This window comes from Lipotes vexillifer, unplaced genomic scaffold, assembly GCF_000442215.2.
Source record: "Lipotes vexillifer unplaced genomic scaffold, Lipotes_vexillifer_v1.1 scaffold1346, whole genome shotgun sequence".
Classification (NCBI taxonomy): Eukaryota; Metazoa; Chordata; class Mammalia; order Artiodactyla; family Lipotidae; genus Lipotes; species Lipotes vexillifer.
Window position 1 is genome coordinate 444531 of NW_006791409.1, and position 18572 is coordinate 463102.

Consider the following 18572-nt stretch of genomic DNA (forward strand, 5'->3'; position numbering starts at 1 on the left):
AAAAAAAAAAAAAAAAAAAAAAAAAAAAAAGGAAAACTGATATTCCATTAAATATTTCAATTTATTAAAATATACTTTTAAAGATATGGGGTGAAAAATTGCCAAGGTGCTGAAATGGGGGACTGAATGAGAGGAAGAGTCAAAGACAAGTTCATATTCAGATGTGAAGACCAACTGGTTCTGTATATTACTTGGCTCTATGGCTGTTTACAAATTATATTCTCTTCTTAAGCTACATATAAACCTTAGTTCAATCAAATTGTTTCTTTTTACTGTGTTCACAAAATAATCTGTCTGATCCAAAAGAGCTACTGTACATTTACAGAGGAATCCATTAAATCCTCTCATAACTGATAGTTCCCAGCCCATTGCTACTACTGATTAATGAATACCAAACTTTAATCAAACATTACGAGTCACTAACTTCAGTTCACTATTTAAGAGCGTTATGGGGCTTATGCTCTAGAAGCAGATAACTAAACAAACTGAAAGCTGAGTAATACTACAAAAAGACACGTGATGAAGCTGTGATTCTCGGTAGATATATCAGAGGTTGGAGTGAGTACCTTATGAACACCTTGAGCCTGAAGACTGTGTAATAAAGAGTTAACAAATGAAGATCTGATGTCTATTATCATGTCCTCTGATCATCTAAAAATTCGTTTTCTGAAGTACTGCTTCCTGTAGGAAATTGGAACTGAACCAACTGATATGTTTTCTAATTAATTTGTCCTTTTAAAGTGTGAGGACAACAGTGAAGGCTTCTGGCTTAATGTTGCCTTCTGAAGCGCTATTAAAAAGAAGGTCAATGACAGTTCTAAATTATGCCTCAGCGGAAAGCTGTGAGTGTAATATTTCTAGAGCAAGTGTTTTCAGAGTTGGTCGGAGAAAGATAAACGGTTTTGCTGATTTTGACTGAGGTAATGTTAGGTTTACACTGAAAGTAGATTTGGGTTAGACAGGATACATTTACCTTTTCAGGCCTCATGAAAACAAATGATAAAGATTTTGGCACAAGAATAAGTTTTCGAGCTCTGTCTCTGCAATGTAAAGACCTTTAAGAATTACCTGAATTGGGAATGATAAGGTGACCGCCGAGGGAGTTGAAGGTGCCAAATGCGGTGCAGGATGGGTCCGTCTGCCTTGCTAGACTCTGATTCTTCAGGTTGAGGGCCTCATTCTCCAACAAGGATTGGGTCATCTGAGGGGACAACTTTGATGCAAACTCAGAGAGGTCATCTTGGGGTGTGACAGCACCTGAGGTATTGTACACTTTGATTTTCAGGTTAGGCAGTGGATCCAGAATTGGAGAGTTGGTCATTGGGATTTTGTCCGAAACATCATGCAAGGCATAAACGGGTCCTCTGTACATGGCTGCAGCTGACGTGAGGTCTGGGGGTACTGCCAGGAGATCTGAGTCAGAAGAAGAAGGAACGTCCATTTGCATTCTTCATTCAGGCAACCTACACTAGCCAGACGCCCCCTGACACTTTCTGAGCCAAGGGCAAAGCAAGTCGACAAATATTAGCACTGGATAGACTCTAAAATTCTGCTGAGAACAGCGCAATTAGATAACTAGGATCTGTTTTATTATTGGCTACAAATAAACAGACAAGTTCATTCTGTATTTCGCCTTGAAGTCTACTTATTGTGCCTATGGTACTTAGTTATTTCAACAAATTGGATTCATGATCCTCACTAGCTGAATAGGTAATAGTTTCTCTTGTCTATACTGGATTTGGGTTCATCTGTAGACCACTGTATTCATAGCAATACAAGATGTCTTATCAAGAGGGAAAAAAAGGAAACTCAAGAAATCAATCAACCAATCTGTGTACTCTTCAAATAAAAGTTTAAAAGTATGACAGAGAGGGCTTCCCTGGTGGCGCAGTGGTTAAGAATCCGCCTGCCAATGCAGGGGACACAGGTTCAAGCCCTGGGCCGGGAAGATTCCACATGCCGCAAAGCAACTAAGCCCGTGCACCACAGCTACTGAGCCTGAGCTTTAGAGCCCATGAGCCACAACTACCGAAGCCCGCGTGCCTAGAGTCCATGCTCCGCAACAAGAGAAGCCACTGCAACAAGAAGCCCGCGCACCGCAACGAAGAGTAGCCCCCGCTCATCGCAACTAGAGAAAGCCTGCGTGCAGCAACGAAGACCCAACGCGGCCAAAATTAAAATAAATAAATATATTTAAAAAAAAAGTATGACAGAGCAACCTGTTAGAGAAGGAAAAAAAAAAAGATCTGTGCACCTTGCCAACTCTAATTTGTTATAATCAACAAAACAGACGAAAATCTCTGTCTTCATGGAGTTTACATTCCAGCTGATGTGACTGCATTCCAACCCGGTGATTTCACTGATTTTGAAGACACACAGGGAGGCTGCTTACATGCATAAGTCCAAGTGTGAAGTGCAATGTCAACTGACCTTGCCTTGCTGCCTTGATGTTCACAGGCTGAAAGCCTCCATTGAGTGCAGAAGAGTCAATAATATCAGACTCAAAGTCACGATGATTCTTCCGATACACAAAGAGGGCCACAACTACAGAAATGGCCAGGCAAACTATCACAGCTATCACAATGCCAACATACAGAGCAACATCATCTGAATCAGGAGCAGCTAAAGGGCAGAAGGAAACATTGAATTAAATGGTTAGAGAAATTGCCCACAGTACACATATGTATTGCTATCATTTTTTTAGACATTTATTGCCTTTTTTATAGGTTAATTTCAAAGCTATATAAAACTGTGGTCTTTCAGTGGAAAATTATCTCTGATTTCTTTCTTTTTCTTTCTCACTCTGCATCTATCCACTCACTAATCTATCTTAAACTGGGGAACACAACAGACCATTTATTACAAGGCGTAAAAAGAAACTGGAGCTAAAACCCTCTCAACCCACAGGAAAAAAAATGTTCATTACTAATTTCAGGTGGAAAAGTTTGGAAGGCAGCTTTGAATTCTCTTATAGTTCTTTATAAACATAAACACTCTATTAGAAACACCTGGCATGTTCTGAATCTGTATATTTATTGAACCAGAATATTTTTCTAAGTATCATTCCAAGTCACAAGTTACTTTCCACAGCACTCTTCTCACTTGCCCCTAAATCAATGAAGGGGTGGGTGGGAACAGTGGAACTAAGCAAAGCAAACATTGGAAGCAAACATGTTGGGATCGAAAGGTGGGCTTTCAGAAGACCCAGATCTGGGGAGCAGAGGTTAATGCTGATAACGCCAGGCTTTTGCTACAGATTCAGTATTACCCCTGAGAACCCTGAGCTTCTCGTGGTTTCTTGTCAGAGATTTACATTTGAGCTACTCATTACTGGAATAAAATACAGCTCTATGGTGTACCCTGTAAGATAAAGGCCCGGTTCAGCGATCAGAAAGGTCAGCCTACGCTCCAAAAAGGCAACTAAGCATTTGATTAACATGGTGTGAGGTCAGCTGGGAGGTCTATCTCTGGGTAAGGCATGAAGAAAAGTCCTGTAAATGTTGCATGTTGCCTTAGTGGCAACAGAACATGCTCTGATCCAACGGCAAATGGTGATAAAAGCTGATAATTTAAAGACAACAAACCGATAAAATTAAACCTTTCCTGAATCCCTCAGACATCTTTGAGTCTCCATTTTTAGTTTTCTGTGACCCACAAAAACTGTCAGCAAAATTAACCAAAGCTGTTCCCGTCACTGTGAAACGTGATTAAACTGGTACTTCAGATGGTCAAGAACAACCTTTTTATGCTCAATTTTATACATGTGCATTTTGCAGGAAGAGAATTTTCAGGTTTGTAGGTCCCATGGCTTCCTCAAAGTCACGGAACCACTACTCTCTCCTAAGACTCACAGCCATGTGGTTTATGTGGTGAAATGACTCTTCATTTTGATTGCCACCGGCCCACGTGATCACCCACACTCTCATGTCATGTATCTTCAACACACTAACAGTAAAAGAGAATTCCCTATGGGCAATCGCTCCATCTCTTTTAGGACTTTGTGCTTAAATGTACTGTAGGTAAAAGAATCCCTTCTTTTTAAACAACTGTCTTTCCCAAAGTTTCTATAATACCTGCTCAAGCATCAATCAAGTCAATATGGACGGATCTTTTCAGGAAACCAGTGACATACCAAGCCCTCCTGGTTGTGTGAGCACTACTTTCAAAGTGCTGACTTCACTTTGCTGCTGGGTTTTATTTGAGGCCCTACAGCAGCATTCTGAACTCTGGTCAGAAAGTGTATCTAAATCCTTAATGTTTTACTTTACCAGGCTGTAATTACTTATTCAATATTCATGATTTCTAAATCAACAGATCTGCATTTTCTCAGCCCTTTTCTTTTTAGCATTTGAACCCTGCCCTTTATTTAGATCCACATATTTCATGATATGGTTTGTCAGCTACTGGGACTTAAGCTTTGAATGGTAGACATAGATTTTAAAGCTGGCAGAGGCTTGAAATGACCCTTTCTTCTTTTCAGCAGTGAAAATCTAATTTGTTTTTCATGTTAGAATATATTAGGCGCCTATTTCCTGTGTGCACATCTGTGATCCAAAGAAAGGTAAACTTGAACTGGGGGCAATAACGTTAAACGATTATTCAGCAACATAAAAACCAAACATCAAACTTACAAGAAAATCCATATTCATTCTGGGTTCTCTGCTCAGTTGAAATAGGATAAATGAAACCTTGAAAAGAAACAAAAAAATGAAACAAAAATGGGAACAAAATCAAATTAATGAGGGAAACAAAATGAGAAGCATGAAAAATGGTTTAGTTAAAATAAAAGGAGAAGAAACCTGGGTCCTTTAAAATTCTGGTTCAGTACAGAATTATGATTTTGCATCTCCTGTCTGCTCTGGAGCCTCAATAAGGATTAATAAGTAGGCAGATTGAATTTCAGAGCCAAAACTGGTCTCGAGTCACTAACTTTGGAGTGCTTAAAGTCTTTCTTTTATTGAGCATAAACTCTAATGGATCTAATTTATTTCAGACATCAAGGGTCATTAGCATAAGGAAAATCTTTTTTCCTTATCCCTGCCATATGCCTTAATTCCCAGGACATATTCAGTAAGGGTCTAAACAGTTTTTTCCTCTTTTATTTAATCATAACAGCTTGCTCTCGGTCTAGCAGAACTAAAGAAGGCCTGTCGTCATTGGTCAAAGGTTAAATACCCATTTACAGAGCTGAGTTTCCTCCTTCCATCTCAAATCTACCTTTTGGATTTTCAGTTGTTTCCTGCCCCTCCATTTAATAGGAATCCAATAGGTTTTGCCCAGGGACTGAGCAGTTTGTCAATGCAATGGAAACTGGATGCTTTTTACTTGAAATCATTCAAAAATCAATAAGGCCTAGAGGTTATAAGGTTGTTTATTTTAGGGCTTCAGAGGAATAGTGTAAATTGGGCAAAATAAAAACCTCATCCCAACAGTAAATGCAGAAATAAAACTAGCAGTTTTATTCTTCTTTCTTTTTAGTGGATTCCAAGGAGGAAAGTGATGATGATGGGGATGATGATGACTGATGATAATAACAATAAATAACAGCAATCATGTGAAGCAGAAGACTGGGAGAGAGCATTTTTTAAATGTGGAACATAAACTTTTTGAAATGAAAATCTGTGGAAAAATTTAAAGAATCACATAGCTGGCACCCATGGTTTCCTAATATTTAACATTCTGTAACATATGAATTAATCAAATGACACAGCACCATTTGGATTAATGGGATGAAGATGAATAAGAACCATGTGAATTAAACTTTCCGAGTAATACTCAAGGGCAAAAAGTGTAGAGAGACTGCAAGAATCACAATTAATTGGTTCAAAATTAAAGGCCTCTAATGCTTTAACACTAAAGGTAACTCTACATCGTGCCTTATGTAGATCTTCCGTAATTTGCTGAACACGCAGTTCTTACAAGCTATTTACCTATTTGGGGGAACTAATTCGGGAGAAACATGCAGTGCTACCTTAATGAAAGAGAGGTTTGCTGTAGCACAGACAGGTTTGCTCTCAATTAATTTTTAATGATTTATTTTAGAGCAATGATTGCAACCTCCTACCCAGTTTTATAAATATTATATTCCTTATTCCAGTTGCCTGAGTCCATGTATTAGGTTTGAGTTTCATTTTTAAACACTTCTGTCTGGGAATAACCTTTTTCCATTTGTATTCTGTGAATTCAATAAAAGGACATCTGGGACATACACAGGCACAAGAAAAAAGGTTATCTTTGAAACCCAAAGACTTAAGACAATATAATTTCACTGCTAGTACAGGGACCAGATAAGTGATGTCATTGTTGTAGGGGTGATTTTAAGTGGAAGGATGTCAAAAGATTTTTCTTTTTTTTTTCCTTTGCACGTGAGGGGGCCCAGAAACAAGCGTAAAATAGGGTATTTGGGGATGGTCTGATGTTCACCATGAAAATTTTGATAAGAATCAGGGTGGGCCTGCTGGAGTAAGCAGAAGAGCTGTATCTTATAAAGGCAGAAGCTGATCTCCAGAGAGATAGGTCTGAAATTTCACCCTGTAAAGCAGTTCTGGGTTTTCCTTGGCTTTCATCTCTACTTCCCAACAGAACCCCTGTTCTTGACAGGCAGATCAAGGAATAATAAAAAGGAAATTTATAATCTCTACTTTCCCATGTTTCTGTAGATCTGGACTGCTCAATAAATACTTTTGTGCCTTGTGGTAATTTATCTGAGACTTCTATTTCCAGGCACAGAACTGGAATCTATTCATTTGTTAATTCATTCATTCACCTAACAAATACTCTTGAACCCTATTACTATACGCTGGGTTCTATTTTAGGCATAGGGGTACAATGACAAACAAGACGGGAAAAGTCATTGCTTTCATTCTTGTTTAACAGATAATAAACAAGTAAACAAAATTATCAAGGTCATTTCAAATGCCAAAAAAGTCCTCTTGGAAAATAAAAAAAAAATGTAATGTCATTGGAGATTAAAAAATGACCAACTTAGGGAATCAGGGAAGAATTGTCTGTTGAAATGAAATTTAAACTGAAGCTTGCACAAGGAGAAAGAATCAGCCAAGTAAAGATCTGGAGGGAACAATGTTCCATGAAGAGGGACAGTGGATGCAAAATTCCTGATATAAAAACGGGCTTCCCTGGTGGCGCAGTGGTTGAGAGTCCGCCTGCCGATGCAGGGGACGTGGGTTCGTGCCCCGGTCCGGGAAGATCCCACATGCCGCAGGCTCAGAGTGGGTAGCAGCCAGATCTTGTAGGCCTGGTGGTCCACCAGGAGGAGTTTCAATTTTATTCTAACTGAAATGCAAATCCTGTCATCAGACGTAATGCTGAAAAGATCACTTTGGGCAGCGAAGTGACAGGATTTTATGGATGGTTTCTACAAAACTTGGCCTGGGAGATGTCTATCAATAGGTGTATCAATATATTTAATGAAGTGTTTGCATGTGAGGTTCCTCTAAAATTTAAAAAAAAAAAGTCTATTAGTTATTTCTCACAGCTAATAGTGACCAATCTAGCCACACTGTTATTTTCCTACATGGGAAAATTTAAAACAGACAAGTATTAAGTACACTCACCAATGTGGTTCAACACCCCAATTTACTCTGTTAAGGAAACACTGATAAAGAGTTTTGGAAGGCAACTCTGTAAAACTTTTTCCATCCTTTTCAAAACCCTCCTGCAACTACACAACTAAAACACCACTTAGGAAGCTGGGTATCAGAATAGAAGGGGATTTACTGTTCTATCCCCCAAATGAGGGGAATACAGAATCACTTTCTAGAGTTTGTTTTTATACTTCTCCATCTGATCCGTCTTTCACGGAACAACAGGGAACATTTTTTTCAGTTAATGAGGTGATCCTGTTGAGAGCAGTCCTAGCAATAATGAAAAATCGCATCTCTGGCAGAATACAGTGCAAAATAATTGTTTTTAGTGTCACTATCAACAGCCTGGTTCATAAGTTAGGGATTTCAGTTAACTTTCCTACTACTTGAAAGGCAGGTCAATTGAAAAAGCACCTCAGCTATTGGCCAAGGCAGTGAAACTGAGTTTTTCAATCTCATGGACTTCAGTTTGAATCCTAGCCCTGTCAGTTCCTTAACTATGAGAGCCTGGTCAAACTAAATACTTCATTTCTCTAAGCATCAGTTTTCTAATCTGTGTAAGGGATTATAAATATGCACTTCCATATAGTTGTGGAAAGGATAAATGAGATTTATAAAGTGCTGGTACATTGAAAGCAATCAATAAGTAACAACCATATCAATATCATTATGATGCACATTATAAGTACACTAAGACGATGGCTCTTAAGAGCAGTAGAGTTGACACAGCCTATTATTCAATAAAATGAGTAGGAAATTTGTTTGAATTTCAGGATTCCTAGTTATGACAGAGACAAGGAGCCCAGTTTTTCTGAAAAGCCACAAGAAATGGCTTTCTTTTAAGTACTGTCTACTCTTTCACCCTCTCCTTTCAAAGAGGTTTATTCCTGGCCTTTGTGGCTTCTGGCAAAGATACAAAAGCATGTTTCAGAAGCAAATTTCCAAGGCCAGAGAGCAACTTGATACTAAAATGATTTCTCAGCCAGAGGTGGTGCCACTTCTAAATGGGGTGTTTGGAAATAGGGCAGAAGAGGTGTTTTTGCTTCTCATAATGATTAGGGGGTTGTTTGAGGCATTTGGCGAGTGAGGGCCAAGGGTACTAAATGTCCTGCAATGGGAGGAACAGTCTTGCCATGGACGAACTGTCTGGAACAAAATGTACCTCCATTGATAACAACTTTCAAAATCACCTCCCATGGACTGACAGAAGGAGCACAGAACAATAGTGGGCTGTTCTTAAATAGTTGGTGAAATGCTTCTTATGCTAAGCCATGTCATAATTGCTCAAAACATCTGTTTAAGAGATTATCCAGTTCAACTTTTATTCAGAGGAGGAGAATCAGTCCCCCAAACGGGAAGTGATATTTTAAAGTTAAGGAAAGTGCTGAGACTCAAATTTGGTTTCCATCCTCCTGTGAGTAAAGTTGACAATGTGCAGGTTTTGTACTGTCCAGCTCTGGGAGGCCCTGTTCACGGTTGTGTTGACTGTGGATCTGGATTGTTAATGTAACAATGTTGAGGCTGATGGTAGTTAAATGACTTGAGGAAGGAATGACTTTCCTAGTTTTCAACAAGTCATCCTTTAGACTAGAGATGGGGTTTGCCCATATTTTTCAGCTGATGCTCAACTGAGAGCCCATCCCAAGCATCTTAAAAAAGGAAGGTGAGCCTTCCTTGGTTTTATACAGCAGCAAGTAATATCAAGTTATCCTTAAGTACATGGCTCTTAATTGTGCAATGTCTGAATATAGCCTGTTTGGTGGGTTTATATTTGGGAAATCTCAGGAACAACACCAGGAACTATATGCAAATCTTCATTTCCCTAATAAACACCAACTAGATATTTCTAGTCTTTTAAATTTTCTTGTCATGCGATACGAATAATAGACAATAGTAAAAATGATGATTTTATGACTAAATTTTTAAAAGATAATGCAAACTGTTTTTATGCCATAAGTAGTGTTTTAATAGAAAAGTTATCAAGCAAATATGCCGATGTGAGAAACGTTAGAACTTCCAAGCATCACTAGCCAGGTTTAAATTCCTCAAAACCAAGTCTATGCCCTTACTAACTCGCAAACCCCCAGGATGTTAGAGTTAAAACAGATCATTTTTAGAATTCCCTCTTCTAACCCCTCTGTACCTGCACAGAGGAGCCAGAGCACAGAGCAATGAAGGGACTTGCCTCACATCACAAAGCTGGTGAAACAGCAAAGCGAGGGGCAGATCCCAGCTCTTAGGCTACAGCCCCGTCATTTTTATACGTATTGTCTAATGAATAGATTTAAATGAGGAGAGACAAGGAAATAATAGAAAAGGGCTTGATATGTTCATGGCTTAGTTTGCAATTTAGTTATTGAATGAGGTAATGCTAATTATTTAGACTAGAAAATAACCTCTCCATTTGAAATGTTATCATTGATACCCATGAGAAAGTTAAAACAGAGATTTTCGCCCTTAAATAAAACAACTTCTAAATAGTGTCTTCTGTTGCAAGTGTGGGGTAAGCAAAGAGGTGTACCATACTTGGGCATCTCTACTCTAATGTAATTGGAGAGCCGTGCTAGAATGATGTAGTTGTTAATGTATGATAATCACTTTGTATTTGGCACAGAACCTACCATAAATGTAAATATTTAAAAGAGAAACATTGTTTCCCTCAAAAATGATGCCAACAGGAAAAAAGGAATAAACAACAAAAATTGAAGGGACACTACATATAAGAAGAAAATCACATTTTAAAGCAATGAAAGCTGATCACCACTTGCTTTCAGCCTCCAAGAGCCCACATGGAAAAAGGCTTATTTCAAAATGAGACAGATGTGGGTTCATATACTGGCTCTTATACTAACTTGTGGATGCTGGTGGGCTCTTTCAATTTTATGCCTCGGTTCCTTCCTTACCAAGACAGAGCCATTATTAGCGGGATATCAAAAGTTCTGTTTGTAAGATTATTTTTTGTACCTTTTGAGTTTTATTAAGTTGAACTCAGGTCAATTTTGCTTCAGTTTCGCCACGTCTAACATAGTAGATTGGAGTTACAAGCAATTAATGCCAGGGCCTTAAGTCATTATATTAGGTGGAAAGTGAATAAAATTAAAATTACATCTGCAATTCCGTTAAACTAAAATATATATATGATACAGTAATTTTTACACTCTCTAGAGTTTGAGAACCATTGAGCCAGATTTAAGAGAGACATAAAAGGAAAGTCTTTATGTAGCTGTCTTGGAATTAACTCTGTCTTTAGATTAGCTATCAAGTTTGTAGCCAAAAGGAAGATGGGTGGAGTTTTTTTTTTTTACAGTGTTCCTGCTTGCCTTCAAGGTTACTCATTATATTTCAATATGGAGCTGTGTCTATGGCCTTAATACATGTAGACAGATTTTATGATATTGTAAGGATTAAATAAAATAGATGATGAATTCAAATCTCATGTGGGGAGTAGTATATAAATTATGAATATGACATAACTCAATTCTAATTTATAAAAGCATTAAGTGTGTTCTGTAAAAGTCCATGTTTTTAAATCATCAAGCTTTTGGTTAGTTTTAGAATATTTATCTATCTGAAGTACAATAGGCCACTTCAGAAAATCTGTCCTCACTTTTATGACCCTAGCATTAGAAGAATCTCTCTTCTCCATGGATTTTCCTCTCTCCTTGACCTGGCTGCTTGGTCTTTCATTTTGCCAGTGACCTTACACCAAGCCAACATATGTGACTTTTCTCATTCCAATTACATTTCTTCTGATGCAAATGTTCTCATTAAAAACCTCAAGGGCCATTCAAAATAAACATGACCAGATTTTTTTTTTTTTTTTTCTTTTAGGTTGGTTCTTATCTAACCAGCCCATCAGGACTGCACTAATGATGTCAAAGGTCAGGTCTGTCAAAGACCCTCACAGTCATTTATTATAATTTACCACTCTTCTGAGGGTTTATTTATTGACAAGGGCTTAAGGAACTCCAAATAAATGAATACATAAATCCTAGGACATGACAACAAAAACTGAAAAGAACATTTGCTTATCACTGATGTCAGTTATCTAAATTGCCGTGGTAATTTGTGCTCCAGCTTTCACAGGACAGTGGGCCATGCTTCACTAACTGATCCACAGCCCTGTTCCTAACATTGACAACCACACCCTTCTGAAAGTGAACAGCAGGGAATGGACATCTCAAATATAAAACCCTTATCTCGTGACCCACAGAAGGTGACGAATAAATGTCTGAAATTTAATCCAACAGTTGAGTAAAATCAAACCCACAGATCAGCTGCCCAAGCGTTCTCAGTGCAGTATTTTCTATTCCCATCAACGCTCCTTCAGAAAAAGGATAAATTATTAAATCCAAAGGCAGTGATAAATAAATCCATAGTATTAAAGACATCCGATAGGAAAAGTAAAGTGATGAAAAGTCCTGAAGTAAAGAGGCCAATTCCTAGCATACATCACCCTATCTGCTGGGTTTTTAGGCAAAAAGAAAACAAGCAAAAGTGCCGGCCCTGCCCCTATATGATCTTGAAGGAGTCCTAGCTTTGCTGCAGTTGTGAAAGGTGGTACCTTTCTTAATCCCCTCGGAGTTTACTTTGCATCCAGGAAGCTGAAGACTTTGCATTTGTCCTCTCACACCAATCTGTTTGGGGCTCCCTAGGTGTTCGGCAGGTTTCTGTGGGCTAAAGTTCCTAACCACATCCGTGCTTTCAAAATCAGGCAAATGTTTTACCAGAAAGGAAAAAATGAAAAAGTAAACCACACTCATTATACTGGAGACAGCAGAGCACTGTGTTGGGCAGCCAGTCCACAGACAGAATATTTATTTGCCAGCTGGGACACTAGGCATATCAAGGACTATACAAACACAGCTATGACATCAACTTCTTCCAAACTATAGATAAAAGCACTCACTGTCTGACACTCACAATTATGCTTTCCTATCAAACTGCTGTGTTGACAAGAATTTCACTGGAAACTGACTAACGCCTTCTCAAATGCCTACCATGGCAGATGATAAACACACCATGCTAAAGTGAAGAGCAGCCTGTTTGTAAAGTAAATTATTTCCTCACATTAAACGCACCTGGGATTCTGGGGGCCCTGGTATGCAGTGTGTCCAGACTACAATTCACACACAGAGTTCTGCCACTTCCTCTGTAAGTGAGAATTAATGGAAGAGCAGGGTGACATGTAAATGTTTTAATGAGTAGAAAGTGCTAAATTTGCAGACTGCATAACATTTTACTTTCCCAAAGTCAGGAAGTTCACTGATGCAGGCACAATTCTAGGCAGTTCTTGTTTGTAAATTGCAATTTCTAATTTGTCTACTGTGGCAGAAACCCTCTTCAGCAAGAAGGAGTAATTCTAAATTCAGATTTGAACTCTTACATATCTCTATGTGAGACTCCAATCTTCAAATGGGATTAAAAACCAAAGTCTGTAGGAATAGCTGCAGTAGCGTAATAATCTACTTGAGTGTATTCATAAAAATATACAATGTACCATTTCTGGACCAAACCACATATATAATCCTTAGGTTGCTATTTTCAAAAGTAAGAGGTAAGCATGGATTAAACCATTATATGCCAACCATAACAGAGCAGATCTTACTACAAATTCATTATAAAGATTATAAAAGTTAAAAGTTATCAGGTCTTGGTAATACAATCGTATTTCAACATAAATGGTAAATACGCTTATTGGCTTAGCAGTTTGGGGGAATGTCTTAAGTGCTTTTTTTTATTCTCTTGTACCTCTTTCTCTCTGTGTCTAGTGTGTATGCTCTCTTTCTCCCCAAAACCATTTTATGCAAATCCTATTTCAAAACCATATGGCAAGAACTGGAGCTACTTTCATATAATCTTAGAGGTGATATAAAGAAACCTAAATGGCTACACAGCACAAGAGACCTTCCATTACTGCCTTCTGAATAACATACACTATTCTATAGTATTGTTAAGTAAAAAACGGTCTTATCTATTATTAATGTTAACTTTCCTGTATCCGAGATACCAGACACGTGTGCTTATTTTCAGTAGTGAAAAACACTCCAAGTCATTTACCCTTTCTTGTTCAATGCAATCCATATCTCTTAGCATACCTAAGAACTCCAATATTAAATTTTGTTTTCTAATTAGCAATGTGCTTATAAACCAATAATGCCCAACTTCTTTCTGGTATATTAAGTGACTCTTAACAGTTTTTAATTATCCTTTAATAATGTATTCTAGTGAAATAACACCAATTCCTGGAAGTTCTTAATTTGAAAGTGGTGTCTCCAGTGTAAGAACTACTTTTCCAGACCACTGAGGATATACCCAGTGTAATATATACATGATACATGTTATACTTCAATAACTAATGTGTTTGGACAGCTTAAAAATTTAGTGGAGCTTCTGAAATTGCTTAAAGACCATGACCTTTTTTCACAAATGAAATTATATAGCATCACATAATGAATCCAATTTACTAAAGAGTTTAAGAATAAGTATGGTTGCAAGGACAGAGTGATATGTATATGATAAGCAACTAGGAAATAATGCAAAACTGTAATTCAGTTCCAAATTCCCATGTCTTCACAATCCTTTTGTATACGTACTTGGTTTACCGGCTATACGTAACTCTTGCCACCAAGGATTTTATACAACTAGGATTTTATACAAGTACTTTATGCAATTACTTTTTATGTAACCTAATCTAAATCTAATCTAATTTGAATCAATGTGACCAAATTCCCAGGACAGATCAGTGATATTGCTACATCTCAAATAACGAAATGAGACTTCTGTTTCCAAGATCATGCAGTTGTTCTAGCCAATCCTCAACACTCCTTTTTAAAAAGTCATTTACAATTATAAGCATAATGAAATACTAAATATAAAGAATATTGAGAATAGAAAGCATATTGAAAAAGAAAAAAATTACCCGTAATCTCACTAGCATAAATAAATTTCATTCATCTTTTTCCTAAGCTTACTTTTATATAGTTATGACTGAATGCATACATAAATCCATATTCTGCTTTTCCATGTTAAACCACCATAAATATTTTAGTGGCTATATGATATCCCACCTTATGGAAATAGCATTTATTACTTAATCATTACTCTAGTACTGGACTTTTGTGTTTTGCATTTTTTACAATAAACTACAAAGAATATGAACGTATTTGGCACATATATTTTAGGTATTCATGTTAATTACTTAAAACTTATTCAATGATACAGGATTCTTGGATCAAAGGAGAGGAATAATTTTAAAGCTCTTAACTCATATTGTCAAACTGCTTCCCCAAATAATCATAAAAATTTGTGTTCCCATTTGCAAAATACACGAGATTCTACTTTAGTGCACATTTGCTAACATTTAGCATGATTATATCTTTAAAATATTGAATAATTTTGTAAATAAATAACCTCGAAGTCTTTTGGTTAAAAACTTCAGTTGGCATTGAGGAAATATCTGTATTTTTAAGATGTCTTACACAAAAAATTTGGTAAACAATTTAGAAAAATTTTAATTATCCAACAAAAAAGTAAACATTCTAGGGGCTTCCTTGGTGGCTCAGTGGTTGAGGGTCCGCCTGCCGATGCAGGGGACGTGGGTTCGTGCCCCGGTCCGGGAAGATCCCACATGCCGCGGGAGCAGCTGGGCCCATGAGCCATGGCCGCTGAGCCTGCGCGTCCAGAGCCTGTGCTCCGCAGCAGGACAGGCCACAGCAGTGAGAGGCCCGCATACCGCAAAAAAAAAAAAAAAAAATTAAACATTGTGAAAACTATAAAGTCTAAGAAAAAAAAGTATCTAAATTAAAACTATGAGCAAAACCAATCTCTAATATGTGTTACTTAGGCAAAATTAAACATTGGAAAACTATAAAGTCTAAGAAAAAAAAGTATCTAAATTAAAACTATGAGCAAAACCAATCTCTAATATGTGTTACTTAGGCAAAATGGGAAATGGAATTAAGAATGGCCCAATTAGATAGTCAAAGCCATTAATTGGACATTTTAAAATAAAGACAGAACTACACTGTAAGTTCCATTTCTTAACTTTCAATATTTCTCTATAATTGTGATTTAAGTATGTCTCTCATAAACAATGTAAAACTGGATTTTTCCTGTAATTTTGAATTTCCTTTAACAGGTAAATTTAATTCATTTACATTATTATCCTTGATATATGATAATCCCTAATATATACCATCTTATTTGTTTTCATTTAACTAACTTTTTCTTTCCTTTTTGCTCCTTTTCTGCCCTTAAAAATCTTATTTTGAATTGATATATTCAAGCTTTATGTGTGTAGTCAGTGTTAACATTTTAATTGGGACACTTGAATCAGTAAAGCTTAACACAAGTAGTATTACTGTTCTTTTCCTGAACAACACACAAAAATTAGAACATTTTAACTTAGATTACACCTTCCCATATTCTGTGTAATGCTGTCTATAGTTTAGTTCCATTTTATTTTTAACTGCCCCTTAACTGGTCCCTCAATTTTTTAAAGAATCCATTTTCATATTTTTAGTAGTAGTTTATTCATTAAGAGTTTGTAAGTAGGAAGCTCTATCTTGATTATCTCAAAAACTTTAAATTTTGCTCTCCTGAATAATAAATGTGGGACTTTTTCATTCTATCTTCCATGTGTTTTAACCTACCTTTTATATAATCACTCATTCTGTCTTTCCTTGTATTCTGAAAAGTTTCATGAGATCTACATTCCAGTTTACCAATTTTCTCTTCAGCTTTATCTAAAGCTGTCTCTGATCTGATCTGATTTTTAATATTCCACTGAGTTCTAACTTTCAATGGATCACATTCCATTTGATTTTTCCCCAAATCTGTCTGTCCTCTTTATAATATTCTTTTCTTTCATTTGTGCTTATATTCCTTTTAAAAATAGTTTGTCTTTTAATTTTTATTTATTTTATAGCCTCACTCAGATTGCTGTAGGAGTCCATGTTATTAAAGTACTAACTCACCTATTTATTATGTTGCCAACTCTCTCTTACAGCAGACTATTCCCTTGGGTGATACAAAACTTTATTTTGTAAATTCATTTTCAGGAGTGGGATATCTTTATCATAGACCAATGCACTTGGGTTGTGAAAAGAACTCTAGAAAATGGCTTGCTGTTCACTTCCGCTGGTACCCCAGTTTTACTAACTTTATAAACTGCACATACTTTGCTTTTTGTTCCCTGTAGTGTATCTTAGACTCCATACCCAGAACTGGGTGTCGGAGTGTGGTTTTATCACAGGTTTAAGTGAAGACTTCATTTTTCTCTTCTCTACCGTGAATTTTCCTATAGCTTCACTGGGCTGATGGGTAAAACATTTCTAGTTATTTTTCATGGTGAGAGCAGCCATTTATGAGACCCAGTTTTATTCAAGGTTCTGGCTTTCAACTCTCAGCCTCAGAACTGAAATCCTAAAGCCTAATCCCTAGGATTTACGTCCATGTCTAATGCTCCTCTTGGTTATTCTGGTGTCCACCCACAGAGGTATACTTCTCTAGATTTGAGTTCCTACTTCATTTCTGCCACTTGAGGATTTCTCTTTCTTTTGAACTTGATATGCCCTCTCTCTCTCTCTCTCTCTCTCTCTCTCTCTCTCTCACACACACACACACACACACACACACACACACACACACTCCAAATGTGTGTATGTCTTTTAAGTTTAAACATTTTATCCAATATTTCTACATATTTTGAGTCAAAGGTATTTATAATGAGAGAAATGGCTAAGGAAGAAATATGTCTGAATATTATTTTGAACAAATTAGTGAATAAACACTGAAGCAATATTTTCTATATATTTCACATTGTATTGCTCTTAAGTACCAATCTGACTTTTAAAATATACTACACTGTGTTATCTAGGTAACTCTGAATTCTACTGACATCCAATATGAACTCCAAATTTCTCCTTCCTAGCAGTATATCTACATTTATATCCAAATCATTTGTAGACAATTTTGAGTAGATTCAGAGGTTGTACTGCCTCCCTACTTCAATGGTAAGTAGGCTAGCTTTACTTTGAGATAAATAGCTCTTTATCAATATTGCAATATTATCAGTGCATTGAAGACACTAATTTTCCTAAAGTATATAAACATTAAATGATAACTCCTAATTGTCAACTGCAAGTTTCTAGCTCTTTTCTACTCCCATTCTTTTTCTTAATGCAGACCATGTCCCTCTTACAAGCTTGGTACTTATACTATCAGAAAGCCTTTTGTTTTCCAAAATAAGGACCAAGAACATTATCATTTCTTTGCAAAACTTTGTCAGCAATACTATGCCAGAAACACCCAGCTTACTGGTAAACAGAAACTATAGCTTTCACTGTAAAATACTATAATTATTCAGTGCAACAGTATCTGAGGTTTTAATCATTGAGGAAATCAATAATAGCACAAACTACAGTTCTCTTTTGCACTACAGTAGATACAGCAGGGCAGATGAAAGAGTTTATTGACCTAGTAGAGACTGTTACTACAGCAAATCAGAATTATGAAAGGAAACAGCTTTTTAACTAATTAATTCAAACACCCAAATGTTCCAGGCTAATAGGAGACTTGATAAATAAACAAACAAAATAACACCTCTTGTAGCCTCATTTCCTTTCCTTACTTACACACACACGTCATGCCATCATTATTGGTAAACATCCAATCATTAGAAAAAATTCTATTAATGCTGTGAGAAATCAGCTAGATGCTAAGGGGGTGCTATGTCATGAAAGTCTTAACTTGAATATTTCATGCCTGTATTTGACAAATGTCATAATTTATAATGTGTCATTTGTGTAAGTAATAAAAGGCCCAATGTTCCATCTTGCAGCATTGTACTCCTTGTTAAATATGTTGCTTTAGGAATTTAAAAATATGCACAATAGAAACAGTAGGCATTAAATTACCCAAAGTTGAAAAGTATAATATTGAGAAAGGGAGTGAGAGAAACTTCAA

The 18572-nt window shown here is 36.8% G+C and overlaps 1 protein-coding gene across 1 annotated transcript in view; it reads right to left on the bottom strand.

The window, feature by feature from the left end:
- Positions 1-18572, bottom strand: part of UNC5C (unc-5 netrin receptor C) — a 398459-nt gene that overhangs the window by 40354 nt on the left and 339533 nt on the right. The window contains exons 9-10 of the mRNA XM_007464392.1: positions 2431-2622; positions 1069-1413 (exon numbers count right to left, since the gene is read on the bottom strand). Of these exons, the coding sequence (XP_007464454.1) occupies positions 1069-1413; positions 2431-2622 (537 nt within the window). The remainder of the gene's footprint in view (positions 1-1068; positions 1414-2430; positions 2623-18572) is intronic.